The 14,080-nt window shown below is 41.1% G+C and overlaps 1 protein-coding gene across 10 annotated transcripts in view; it reads right to left on the bottom strand.

Moving 5' to 3' along the window:
• Window positions 1-1,222: 1,222 nt before the first annotated feature.
• Window positions 1,223-14,080, bottom strand: part of NFYA (nuclear transcription factor Y subunit alpha) — a 31,902-nt gene continuing 19,044 nt past the window's right edge. For 8 of the 10 annotated variants that reach the window (XM_034991381.1, XM_034991380.1, XM_034991385.1 and 5 more), the window contains 6 exons: window positions 11,850-11,981; window positions 11,552-11,657; window positions 9,757-9,923; window positions 8,485-8,658; window positions 7,333-7,434; window positions 1,223-4,351 (listed from right to left, as the gene is read on the bottom strand). In XM_034991381.1, the coding sequence (XP_034847272.1) occupies window positions 4,298-4,351; window positions 7,333-7,434; window positions 8,485-8,658; window positions 9,757-9,923; window positions 11,552-11,657; window positions 11,850-11,981 (735 nt within the window). In that variant the 3' untranslated portion in view covers window positions 1,223-4,297. The remainder of the gene's footprint in view (window positions 4,352-7,332; window positions 7,435-8,484; window positions 8,659-9,756; window positions 9,924-11,551; window positions 11,658-11,849; window positions 11,982-14,080) is intronic. The other 2 variants (XM_034991387.1, XM_034991383.1) reach the window with 1 other exon arrangement.

The raw sequence follows: 14,080 nt of genomic DNA, 5'->3' as shown, positions 1-14,080 counted from the left end.
GCCCCCCAAGCTACCGGAAACGAGGGTCCTCCGGGTAGCAGCCAATCCGCAACGACAGCCTTGGCGGGTCCCTCCCACCAACCAATCAGTGTGGGCCTCCTCGGGGAGCTGCCAATCCAGGGTGGCCGCGGGCCCCGCCCCGCCCCACCTGCCTCCCGCCCCCTGCGCCCTTGCTCTGGCCTCTGGGAGGTGAGCGGCAGCAGGTTTGGGGCGGGGGGGGCTAGCATGTTCAAGAGTCAAGAAGACGCTTAAAAATCTTTAGCCGTGAAAATGTTCCTTCAATAAGACAGACTATTTCAGATAGTGTCAATAGAGGGGTCTTCTATCACCAGAGTGGAATGGGGGCTCACCTCTGAATTTCTAAGGGCAATGTTCCATTAGCATCTGACTAAAGCAACCTCAGTATGGTTTTTTATCAACCTTAGGCTGACGCTATTTAATGGTCAGTGCCTTAATTAGAGAATTTCTTCTGTTTCTCTTACCTGCCAGGACAGGTCTATAGGGTGTCTCCTGAGTGTGCTCCGGACGTTGCTTTGCTCTAGCTCCAGCTCCTGGTTCCCTGTGTGGTAAATGCCTGAGGTTGCCTGTCAGTTGGCTCACATTTTTGGAGAATTCCCATTATTAATAGGAGGAGTGTGTTGTGGATTTTTAACAATCAGGAAAGCATCGTGTTTTTCTGCAGAAATAAAATCTTAAAATTACAGCTTCACTATCTTTAGTTCTACAATACCCAGTCAATGCTGTTTCAGTGGTAACTGATGTGAAAATGTTGGGGTTTGGGAGAACAGCCAAGAAAGAATTCTTGAGGCGTCTTCCGTGCAAAGCAGGTGGTTTTATTAAAGCACAGGGACAGGACCTTGGGCAGAAAGAGCTGCACTGGATTGTGAGCAGTGGTTCATTGTATCCTTTCAAGTTGGGAGGTGGTTAGGGATTGTGTAAGTCTCTAAGGAATTTGGAAACAAGGTTTCCAGGCCCCAAGGGGCCATTTATTACCCTCTACTAAAATCTTAGTCATGAAACCCTTTAGATGTGTATCAGTGGGGCCATATGCTTGGAGGATGATTGCCAACATATATCTTGGGGAGTAGAGATAAAGGAAGCTTCCAAATGAATTTAATATGTTAAAGGAAACTTACAGGATCCTGGAGGTCGGGCTAATGTCAAACGGGTTGCCTTTTGCCACAGCAAAGTATTAACATCTAGGCAGTTGAGTTCCTAGAGGAAGGCCACTCTGCCTGTCTCAAGTACTGGTCAGTGGGCTGTTAAGTTGTAAGGAAATTTAATTTTTTTCCCTGTATTTCTTTTACCTTTGTTCTCCACATCAATAACTAAAAGGCTTATTTTGCTTGTGGAATACTTCATCAAATTTTGGTTAACACTTCCAGTAGTAAGATGAAATATACAATCTGCACGGGTGGCAGAGATTACCTCTTCAGCAGGATGGAAGGCAAAAAGGGAAGAAAAGGAGAGTAAGGGGAGACATGCAACTAAGAGGCCTGGACACTACAAGTTTGACACTGTCTACAGAGCTCCCATGTCTACAAAGATCATAATGGCAACATTATAAACACAACCTAGAACCCAAGGAATGTGAAAATTCAAATCACTTTTTAGTATTTTTACAAATTTATTTTAAAAAATAACAATTGCAATGACATCAATGATCGATCATCTGTACTCCCCCTACTGCTGGGAGAAAAACCTATACTGTTGAGTCCCAAAGGAAAATCAAGACATTATTATCAGGCACCCAATAGCCAGAAAAAGCTCTGTTGGTCCAGTGGTATAGACACTGACATGTTCAATGTACCAGTGCAATTAAAATATATACATTTACAATTATCTTGCCAAAAAGAGCACTCAAGAAGTGAAATAACTATGCATTAAACCAATTATTCACTCATCCATTCACTCTGCATCTATGAAGTCATCACTACAGTCACAAGGACAAATAAAAGAACCAGTAACAAAAAAAATCCAAACCTCAACCCCCCACTTTGTGGGTTATTATGATGTGCTAAAATGGCCACAATAAAAGGGCCATGAGCTATCTGAAATGCAGTGACAAAATGACAACTGAAGCATTTCTTTCAAAAAAAACAACTCAAACGCATGGAAAAAAAATTCTGCAACAATGTGAGGTTGTTACTATGTACAAACTTACAGACACAAATAAATAGCATTTTTGAACTGCTGTTGGCTTAGATTGGAGGACTTTCTTTCTGAGCTCTGAATCTTAAAGACTCCTAAACAAACCAAGGGATAGAAATTCCTCATTGTTTTTAGTCAACTATCATCTGAAAATCTTGGGGCTTACTGAATAAAATCAATGTGTCAAACTTAAGAGCCAGAAGTTTCTAGTGAGCCTACCAGAGGGTTTGGCCTCTCCTGACATCTGGAAGCCAGGAGAGGTGACTACAGATACCAAGGACTAGAGAGATACTTTACTTCCTGCTTTCTTTGCATAGTTCTGAACCTCTATTTCCACCATTACAATTATTTCTCTTTGTGATGTTTTCTTCAGAGGATTTACTTTCTTTTCCTCTTAATACAATTTGAGTGAAACCATCAAAGAAAGCATCAATTCTTACTCTTGGTATTTAAATCAAACCCAAATGATCTTCAAAAGAATTAAGTCTTCCTTGTTTCTAGAGAAGGCAGCAACTCTTTTCTGAAATATCATCTTAGTTTACCCCAGGTTCAACATCTAGCAAAGAAATAGATTACTGAGGCACAGTCCATTCTGGGAAATGTGGCCCCATTCTTGACTCTGCCAGCATCACCATTACCAGTTGGCAGCTTATCCCCAGAATGTGGATGTAATGTAAAAACCTTTCTGCTATACAAGGCCTATGTAGAAAAGGAGAAACATGGAAACTGGCACCAAAGAATCAGCTGCCAGGGGAAGAAAGAGAATGTTCGCTCTCTGGGGCCAGCACCAAACAAAGTGCTGCAGGAGTGAAGCCAATATTCACCTTAAACTCGAGCAGGTAAGCTGGAATATATCCAGGAGAGTGTGATTGAACAATGCTTTCCAGACAGAAATTGTCAAAGAGCAGTTCTCAGACTTCTCCCTTTCCATGCTTGTTAAAAAGTTATAGTATAAATGTAAATTCTTTTCACCTTAATGATCCATCCCAGGCATCCATCCACTGGAGAATCATGCTATATGACAACACATGGGTATATATACTACTCTCTCTTCTGCTAGACTGCAACACGTGTGAACCCTTCTCTTCCCCAAATGCTGTCACAAAGCCTATGACTGAAAATCTCTAGGGGCACCTGGGTGACTCAGTCAGTTGAGCAGCCAACTCTCGACCTCAGCTCAGGCCTTGATCTCAGGGATGTGAATTCAAGCCCCACATTGTACTCCATGCTGGGTGTGGAGCCTATTAAAAAAAAAAAAAAAAATTCTAATTTGGCTGTTTAGGAGTTACTACAAATGTCCTCAGCACTTCAGCACACAAAGTTGTTGTATGGTTTTGTTCTCTACCTAGGAAAGGCAGTTTCAAGGTCCAATACCCTCTAAATTGTCTTACAAGTAGCAGAAGCAAAAACTATGGTCCAGATGATTTGTCAGCAGACAAACCACAACTTGCCAAAGCTTTTAAAAAAGAGAGATTCAGCAATTTATAGTTTTAGTGCTTGAGTCTTTTGTCATTCTATCCCTAGTTAGCTTTTCTTGGCTGGAGTCCAAAAATACCAACCTATCATCTGGGTAGACAGAGATTCCTATTATTACCACAGATTAGATGAATGTATCTCAGAGAATTTATTGTTTCCATGTTATAAGATGGAACTTCCTTGCCTGGAAGCCACCTCTGAATACAAAGTGTCCAGTGAGTCAGCCGGAGATCCCCCATCAGAGGATGGATGCTGCTTAGATTCCATGGGAAGGAGTGGGCGTCAGCTTCCCTGATTTCAGTCTCGGTTGAGAAGGTTGTTCTCCCTAGCTAAGATGGCTGGCTGGCTTCAGAAGCCAACATAAGTGCTGTGTGTGCACTTATGTGCACAGGTCCCTTGCATCATCCTAATCCATGAAATGTCAATGTCATCAACAGTCTGAAATAGGTCCTGCCTGAAAGGGCGAGACAAAGGCTTATGACTTCAATTTGCCAGACATCGCTGCAATTATAATACTGAGCCACTTATTAAAAACTAAGTGGTTTGTCCTGTAGAAAAGGGCAGCAAGTAATCGTCAGTGTCCCATTGGAAGAAGTGATCAATTTCCTGGAACAGTGGGAAACAGTGGTGAGGAACATGACCTTGATCTGCTCCATCACATGGCCTGGGGTTAGGACACTCGGATGATCTGTGTCATTGCTTCTTCATCTGCTTGGTTTGGATCCTAAAGACAAAGCATAATAGTGATTAAAATCCTTTGCAAAAGTAACAAGGAACTCAAGGCTCTCATTTCTCATCATCAAGGGTAATACATACAATTTTGCTAAGTAAACCAAAGTCCCAGAATGTACCTAAGTCTACCTACATGGATTAAAATGCAGCTCCATAAGGAAAGAAGAGATAACAAACCTTTGTGTAAAAGGAGTGTTAAGTCTGGCCTGGCATTCCACTTCCAAGCACTCCAGAGTTGACAGTGTATCTCTTTCCTAAGAGAACCTGTGTTGTGCTTTACCTTCCAAATTTAAGGGTCTTTAGGTGGCCAAGAGAACCACGTCATATTGTATTTTTTGTGCCATGACTTTCTGATCATCATATTTAAATACTAAGCACTTAGCAGGGCTGGAAAAGACACTGACATTTATTTTAATGCGCTCATTTTGAAGATAAATGCAAAGTCTGGATGGATAAAGTGATTTGCCTGGACTAGAGTGAGAAAGTTAGTCAGCAGCTCAGCAAGAACTAATGCCCAAATCTCTTGGCTCCCATTTCACTATTTCTTAACTATTTCCCATTTCTTTCCACTAAATTCTGCATGCCCCCCCTCACTTAAAATCTGCAGTGTTAAGACAAGTATCAGTCCATGGGGCGCCTGGGTGGCTCAGTCGTTAAGCGTCTGCCTTCGGCTCAGGTCATGATCTCAGGGTCCTGGGATTGAGCCCCGCATCGGGCTCCCTGCTCAGCGGGAAGCCTGCTTCTCCCTCTCCCACTCCCCCTGCTTGTGTTCCCTCTCTCGCTGTGTCTCTGTCAAATAAATAAATAAAATCTTTAAAAAAAAAAAAAGAAAAAAAGGACAAGGATCAGTCCTAAGAAACTTTTTGCAACACTCCACAATAACTGCCTTCAGTTCCTCCACACCAAGGCTCTGAAGCTTCAACTGATGTGATCTGAGAAAAAGCTAAAAGACTTCTGGAGGTGGCAGGACTGCGGCGGGGTCTTGAACAATGAGTAAGAATAATAACCAGCATTTACAGAGCCCTCACCATGCACTAGATAACGTGCTAAGTAGGTGGCGAATATGGCTTACTGCATGAAATTCCCACAATGGCCCTATGAAGTATCAACAGCAGCCTACTTTACAGGTGGAGGAACTCAGGCCAAAGGAGCCTAAGTAACTTGACCAAGGTCCTATTGCTAGCACACAGAATTAGGAGAGTTCCTGGCACAATGCCCATAGATGGCACTCTATATCCACACGCTGCATGAATTAATGAGAAAGGAAGGGCTCCCAGACTACAGGTAGGAATTAATAGCATTGAAAGAGGAGTTTGTGCTCCTGTGTGGAAATACTGAGGATTCCTAGTCTGACACTGAAAGGCATGAGGAAGCCAAGCTGCTTAGATGTCATATAAAAACAGTTTGGAATCTGATGCAGTAAGAAATGAAAACCAGCATGCATCCTTGAGCAGGGGTCCAGCATGATTAAAGAAGCACTACCTTATAATGACCGATTTGGCAGTAGTGCAGGTGGGATGTAATGGTCACACAGAATGAAACAGCAGGAAATGGAAGGAATCCATGAATTCAACAAACATTTACCAAGTGCTTGTTCTGGACTGGGCATTATGCTAAGTCCAATCAATACAATGGAGAACAAAGCAATCCTCTACTCTCTAGTGAAGGAGACGTCGACTGCACAATTACACAAATAAAACAAGTCAATTATTAATGATGCTCAAAAGAAAAGGAAGATGTGAAAAAATAATGAGGTGGAAGAGACCTACTCTGACTTCAGCCTCAGATTTAAACCAAGACCTAAGAGCAAGAAGATGGGAGTGAAAACCTTTACAGATTAGCTATTTTCACGACAAAGGTCCTATGGCAGGAGATAGATCAATGAATAGTACAGCAAGAGCATAAAGACCAAGAACAGGAGGAAATGAGGCCAGAGGTAGGCAGGAGCTCAATCACACACGTGCCTTTTTGGCCATGGTAAGCACTCTGGATTTTAGTCTAAGTGCAAGTGGGAAAATGGCAGGAATGGAAGGGGTTTAAGCAGGACAGTGATGTGAGATGACATACATTTTAAGAAGACCACTTGAAGATGTGAAGAATGGACTAGAGGGGCACAAGAATGGAAGGACACCAGTAGACAGCTGTTACATGAACTGAAGCAAAAAAAGAGGACTTCTTCAGACTAATGGCAGCTGGAAGGGAAAAAATGTTAACTGATTCAGATTATTATTTTAAAGGTAAAGCCAAGAGGACTTTTTCAAGAATTGGACAATTTAAGCTTTAGCAACTGGGTGGATGGACAGGTCACTTACTGAGATGAGCGACTGGTTTAGGGATAAAAAATAAAATACAAATCAAGAGCTCTGTTTTGGATATACTGACTCAGAAATGCTGATAAGTACAATCAGATGGAATCAGATGTAAGAACGAGTGATGTACAGCAGCTACAAATAAGTTCTGGAATTACACTGGCTTTGAATTTCAGGTGTACCATTTTATTAAGTATTTTACCTTGGGCAAACTACTTAACCTCTCTAAACCTCAAATTTAACTGTAAAATGGAAATAAGTATTCTTACCTCATGGGGCTTGAGGATGCTCTAAAGATTCAATGAAAACAAAGCGCTTACAAAAATGCTTAATGTAATGGCTGGCACATAGCAGTTAAGTGTTAGCTGCTGATGATCGTGCTATTACACTAAGAGACAATAAAACTTTTTCTTTTAAAATCAAGAAAAAGGAGAATTATAAGAAGGAATTAATAGTAGTAACTGGCAAAGATGAGGAGGAAAAGGGCCAATGGATTGAACATGTTTAGTGCTTTAAGGCAAAAAGGAATCTAAGAGATACAACATTGCATTCAACTTAGAGAATGTAGTTAGTCTCTGGTGTGAACATAACAAGAGGACTCTGAATGCTCTTCCCAAGAAAATACATGGCAAAAAGAGAAGGATGAAATGTATCGTCTACTTACCTGCATATGGGGACTATCCTTTTCCTTTGGAGAGAAAAACCGCCCACCTTCACCCCGTTTCCGAGCCATGGCATGACGGTGCCGAGACTCATGCAGGTATTTCTGAAACCAGAGAAATAAAGGTACTAGTTGGAACCAGCACAGTTATCTCATTCATAAATTCTACTCTCTGAAGTTCAGGAGATCTTTCATCAGAGGCACCAGGGGCAATTATGACCTTGAATTATGGAGAAAGCTTTGGAGGAAACATTGGGCAGCAGCTGACCGTGTATGAACTATCATAAAGATGTGAACGCTAAATGAATAATAAATAAAAAGGATTCCCCAAAGGTGTAGCAACGATCACTATCTAACCCCCCCCAACCCATATACATGCTCTCCTTCACTTCAGTAACAGACCAAATTTTAGTTGAGCAAATGACTGCTCAGTAAAAAAAAAACAACAAAACCCCTGCATTTCCCTGCCTTGTTTGCAGGTTTAAGTGAGGCCACGTAATTAAGTTTTGGCTAATGAGATGTATGGAGCTTCTTGAAAGTTTCTTTGAGAAAGAGTGCCTTTCTTGTTCCCCTTGTACCTAGGCCGGAGCCCAAGCAGTCATCCTGGACTATGACTAGCACACTAAGGCTATCAGAATAGTGAGACCAGAGGAGAGAGCATCATGAGGACTGGCTGTGGAAATGGGCTACCAGCCTAGGACAATTTCTCTCTGGACTTCTCTTATGCAAGAAAAAAAATAAATTTCTTTTTAAGCCCCTGTTACTGTTTTGTTATGGTAGTTGCGGTCACACAGAACAATAATAAATGTTAACTTTTATAAAGATAACAGCTATTTACTTTCAATTGTTTGGAAGGTGCTCAAGGAAACAAACCATATAAAAGGTAATTTCAAAAGTAGAACCCATGGGGCGCCTGGGTGGCTCAGTTGGTTAAGCGACTGCCTTCAGCTCAGGCTATGATCCTGGAGTCCTGGGATCCAGTCCCGCATCGGGCTCCCTGCTCAGCGGGGAGTCTGCTTCTCCCTCTGACCCTCCCCCCTCTCATGCTCGCTCTCTCTATCTCATTCTCTCTCTCAAATAAATAAATAAAATCTTTAAAAAAAAAAAAAAGTAGAACCCTGCCCTTTCTCCTCCTTCTTTCAATGTTATACACACCCTTCTTTCCTTTGGAATTTTTCCTTCTGCCTCTAGTTTAGCCCGGGCTTGCCTCCTCTTTAATATACGGTGGTACTGTTTGGCATTCACATAGAGAGGCTCTTCTTCGAGCATCTCTGCCCCAGGGAGAGGGATTCTTTGGATAGCAGGTACAGAGCCAGCACCAGGCACCATCTACATGAAGAAAAAACCACAGCTTATTAAATAGTGGCACGTAGTATGGACACAGGAAACTTCTCGGTCCCTGTTAAATTATTTTTTCTAAATGCTACAAAGAGTAGCTTTTATAGAGCACGTAGTTAAACGGGATTCCTGGAGAACATTTACACCCATGCATTTTAAACCAAAATTCCGGAGGATTGTCATAGGGAACCCAGGAGCTACAATGACAGATGATACAACCATGTCCAAATTGTTATCCACCTATGGCTCCATTTCTAGAAAAATCTGCTGCCATCTAATGGTCAGGAACAGTAATCATAGACCATGAAATAGGACAAAGGTAGGTTGACCCAAATGCCTACAGTTACATAATTTAATAAGCTACTTAACTTGCTAAATAATTCAAACTTAATTTTTCTAAACACACTAAAACTAAAAACACTGTACTAAGTATATGAGAAAACCAGTAACAGGTTCCCATGCCCCATTCCCTTCCCAACTATAACAACTTTGAATGGATGTGTTGTTTCTTCTGGTAGTTTCCTCCACCTCTGTGTGCAGGCTTCTACTACTTGTTCTTAATTTACCCATTTTAGGTATTATGTACTGCCATCCATTTTGGACAGGAAGACTTACCCTCCACTTACACCACTACTCATCTCTCCTTCCCTATCTTCCCAATGTACTCATAGCATACACGTTTTGGTTTCTTTATTGATTACAATCTGATTTTGAGCTTACTTCTTATTTCACTCTCTATGGGCAATATATTGCCCACTTCCCAAAGATTAGTAGTCTATGCCTTCATTATTTGAATTCTGAATAAGATTACTCAAAAGCGGTTATTTCTACCTATTTATCCTCTGTTCTATCTCTAGCACCTAGAATAGTCACCAGCACAATAATAGGTGCTCAGAATGAATTATAATGCATTATAGTGTTTCTTGTAAAAGTAGATCTCTGTAAATGCCTTAAGGATCAATTCAATCCCAAGGGGCCAGCGTTATCAACAAGCTTTATGAGATAAGATAGCAAACTGCAAGTCCAAACAAATTTTCAATGACAAAGAGATATATGGAAAGACAAATGATAGAAAATCCGTTTTCTTACCATGACCATCCCTCCTGAATTGACCACATTGCCTGCCACTGGTAGTGTCACAGTGACAGTCCCTTGCCCACTGCTGGTTGTGTTGGTGTTGGCTCCTGTCTGAACAATCTGTGCTCCTGCCAAACTGGCTGCTGGGATGGTGATCATGCCTGAAACAGGGACTGTAACTTTAAGAAAATAAAACATAAAACAAACAAAAACAGGTACACAGAAAGAAGGGAACACAGTTAGTCCCTCTTCTATCTGGCACACGCTTATCTCCTCTGGGAAAACATAGTAAACAGCACAAAGGGAGAAGCACTCTTCTACTCTCTGCCCCGTTTGCTGCATGTAAGCCCAGTAATCACTGCCTTTGATAGTCTGTTCACTGTCTGGGTTCCAGTTCTGATAAAATTATCCTTGAAGTGGATACCTCCCTGGGTATTCCAGGAATAGCTTTCACTGGCTGGTGAGAAAGTTTGGAGGCCTCCTCTTCTAGAGGTCAGTCTGACTTCAGTTATACTACTGTTCTTGTATATGCGAATAATCTGTTTAGGACAGAGACTTTATACATTTATAATTTGTTTATCCTAAACTGACAATGACCCAACCTGTTCTAGAACTAAAACTTAAAATTAAACCAAACACTCCATGCCCCCAAACTATCACCAGCACCACTCACAGATTTGTTCACCATTTTCTGATTGAGCTCTGGCCTGGGCTCAATCCAGTTCAGGCCTTCTCCTGAGTCACAGGAGAGCACACTTACCTGCACTCACTGGAGCTTGTGTACTGCTAAATTTTAATCAAAAGTCCAACTTTTTGGGGGGGGGGGGGGGGGGGGGGGGGAAGAGCATGCATGCGTGTGAGTGGGGGCAGGCAGAGGGAGAGGGAAAGAGAGAATCCTAAGCAGGCTCCATGCCTAGCATGGAGCCCAACTTGGGGTTCGATTTCACAACCTTGTGATCATGACCTAAGCTGAAATCAAGGATGCTTAACCGACTGAGCCACCCAGGTGCCCCATCACAAGTCAAATTTTTGCTCATGGACTCAGATGTCTTTTCCAGATTCAATTATCTGACAGATACTTCCAAAAGCTCTCAAGTTCAGTTTGAGCCATCTCCTCTTCTCTGAAGTCCATTCTCCTCCCCAAGTCCAACAAGATTTCATCGCTCCTGTATTTATGCATTATCTATTGCTAGGACACACCTCTATAAAGGCTCTGCACTGTATTTATTCGGTCACATACATGTCTCCCTTAATAGATTAAAGGTTCTCTGAGAAAATTTCTTTCTTAGTGAAGTGCTGCATACATAGTGGGCATATAATAAGTCTTTTGAGCAAAAACTAATAATAAAGTAGACCAGAAAAAAAAACCTGCAAGTAGCAGCAATACTAAATGCCAACTTGACTTCTGATTGGTTTCTTCCATTACCAATAACGAAACTGTACTTCCAGTCTTCTATGTAGAAACATTTTTTTTCCCCCGCTAGAAAGGCTCAAAAACTTCTATAATCCCTAGGGCCAGTCTTTTAACCACCACTGCAGCAACGCCTACAAATGTTACCAATGCTGGTCACGTATGAATGACGAGAAAACAACAACCAAAGGAGATTTAGAAAAAATTTTTGTTGTTCAAAAGTATGTTCTGTGGGCTCCCTGCTAGCCAGGGAGCCCGCTTCGCCCTCTCCCTCTCTGTAAAAAAAAAATATATATGTTGTGAGGAGGTCACAAAATTTGTGGAGCAGTCATTTGCTCAAAGGATAAAAAAGATGCCCCCTGCCAAAGTCCCACAGAAACACACAGGCACACTTACCTTGCTGTAGAATGGTGCCGTCTGCGTTCACTGGCTGATAGACAATAGTCTGCCCTTCGGCAGTCTGTGCCACTTGCTGTCCCTGGACAGCAATCTGCTGCTGGGTCTGAAGGACAGAAATCGTGACAATTTAATACATTCCAAAGCTACCACAAAGGACGCCTTCTTTTTAAGAAAGAAAATACAATATTTTGATGGTTTTCTTCCCCATTTCTACTACCAGTGAGGTATCTGGCTCAGCTGTCTGACCCTTCCCAATCAGTTGTGCTCTTGGGTTGACAGAGATCATGGGAATTACCTGGGTCTGGCCAGCAGTGACTGCCGTCTGGGGCTGCTGGATGATGATCTGCTGGGTCTGGCCCTGCTGGCCCTGTACCTGCACAGCCTGCCCACCCTGGATCTGAATCTGTCCAGGTGGGACCAACTGTATCTGTGCAAGAGAACACAGAGAAACGTTAGTACCCCGCTGGCACTGGTCTCTTTTGGTCCTGGAGTGTTAGGTACCCAAGTTCCCCCAGAAAGCAAGAAAGGCTCTGAAGAGGAAAAAAAGACAGAGTCTTGTTCTGCTCTCTATTATAAATTAGACATAAGTTGTTTTCCATTCATGAAACAATGGGGGGAATTTTGGCTGCTGTCTAGATACAGGATGATTTTAAGGAATCAAAGTCAGTTTTAAAAAAGATGATATATAACCAGGCTGGCATGTTATATATATTTTTAAAGTATATTCATTTAAAAACATATCCTGAAGTACTTTTTAGAGATAAAAGAATATTATATATATTCAAAGTAATCCTTGAAAGAGTAAGGGAATACAGGTGCAACTAGAAGACTGATTATAATTTGATAAATGTTAAAGCTGGGTGGTAGGGATTCATCACACCATTCTCTGTTTTTGTCTATTTAATGTTTTCTACAATAAAATGTTTAAAAAAATGCTATCCTATATATATATAAAAGCTTTAAACATACAGAAAAGGTGAGACTATTATATTAGAAACCTATGCAGTCGCCACTCAGATTTAACAAATTAACGTTCTGCCATATTTGCTTAACATTCCCTTCCCCTCTAAAAATTATTTACTGTATTAAAATGTGATCATCCTTACAGAGCATTTTATACGTCTATCCATAAAAACCTATGGATAGGTTTTAGTTTGTAAGTTTCACATTAATAGTTACATACTGTATCTTTTTGCAATTTGCTCTTATTGTCATTGTTTTCAAAATTTAGCCAGTTTTAAAGTATTTATTTCATCATTTTTAAAGTATTTATTTGTAATCTCTATACCCAATGTGGGGGCTTGAACTCATGACCCTGAGATCAAGAATCACATGCTCTTCCAACTGAGCTAGCTGAATGACCCATCTTCCGACTGAGCCAGCTGAGCGCCCCAGAACTAGTTCACTCATTTTAACTGGTATTAAGTATCACATTAAGTAATTATACTGTAACTTATTATTCATCCATTCCCCTTAATATTTGGGTTTTTCTCTAACAATTTTATTTTTACAAACAAATTTTACACACACAAAAATTAATGAACACGTATTCTTGTGCAAATGTTATAAGTTTCTTAAGTAGAATTCCTGTGTTGAAGGAGATGGGTGTGTTGCAATGCAGCCTCTAAAATGGTTTCTAGCTGCTTTCTGGTAATCACTCCTTTTATGTAATCTTCCCCATGAGTGTGCTGGACCTAGTGACTCACTTCTAACAAACAATCTGGCCAAAGTATTGGGGCATCACTTTTGAGATTAGGTTACAAAAAGATCAACTTCCATCTTGCTGGCATTTTCTCACTCTCCCTTACTTGCTCTGAGGGTATCAAGATAGCTGTCGTGTCATGTGCTACCCTACAGAGATGCCCACAAGGCAAGATGCCCACCCAGAACCACGTGAAGTTGAGCTTTAAAGTGGATTCTTCCCCCTGTTGAACCTCGCTTTGACTACAGGCCACAAGTGTGTCAAGAGACACTGAACAATGTGTCAGATTCTATTCCCTATGTCTATTTTCCAACATCTTCACTAATGCTCAGTACTATCATTAATGTTTGCTGGTCTCTTGTTGATTTAATTTGCATTTTCAATTTTATTCCTGGCTTTGGATAGCTAAACCTCAGGCAACAATTTTGGACAGAGAGGGAACCTGTGCTATCCAAATCTATTTTCTTATATTTCTCTCTTTAACGGCTATGGCTAATTTATTAGGAGTGTCATTGTAAATGTGACAAATTTGAAAAATATTTCTTATAAGCTTTTTATTATTTAAAAAACTAGTTAACAGTTTAACTGCTGGGTGTATAGCATCCTGTTTTCATGTAACACCTACTGTACACGTTTTTAAGAACAAGAGAGAATGCATTTAGGAAGGCCCCACAGCTCAAAACTTCCAGTATTTTATATACAAGTTCACACCTAAACAATAGTCAAGCGTACAGCACAAATGTTTCCCCCACATCCCCTTCATCTCCCATCTCATTAGTTCTTTCATTCATTCCATCACCAAACATTTTTGATCTGGGTGTTAT

Source organism: Mirounga leonina, unplaced genomic scaffold (genome assembly GCF_011800145.1).
Source record: "Mirounga leonina isolate KUSES-001 unplaced genomic scaffold, KU_Mleo_1.0 Mir_53, whole genome shotgun sequence".
Lineage (NCBI taxonomy): Eukaryota > Metazoa > Chordata > Mammalia > Carnivora > Phocidae > Mirounga > Mirounga leonina.
This window is presented reverse-complemented; position numbering and strand designations above follow the sequence as displayed.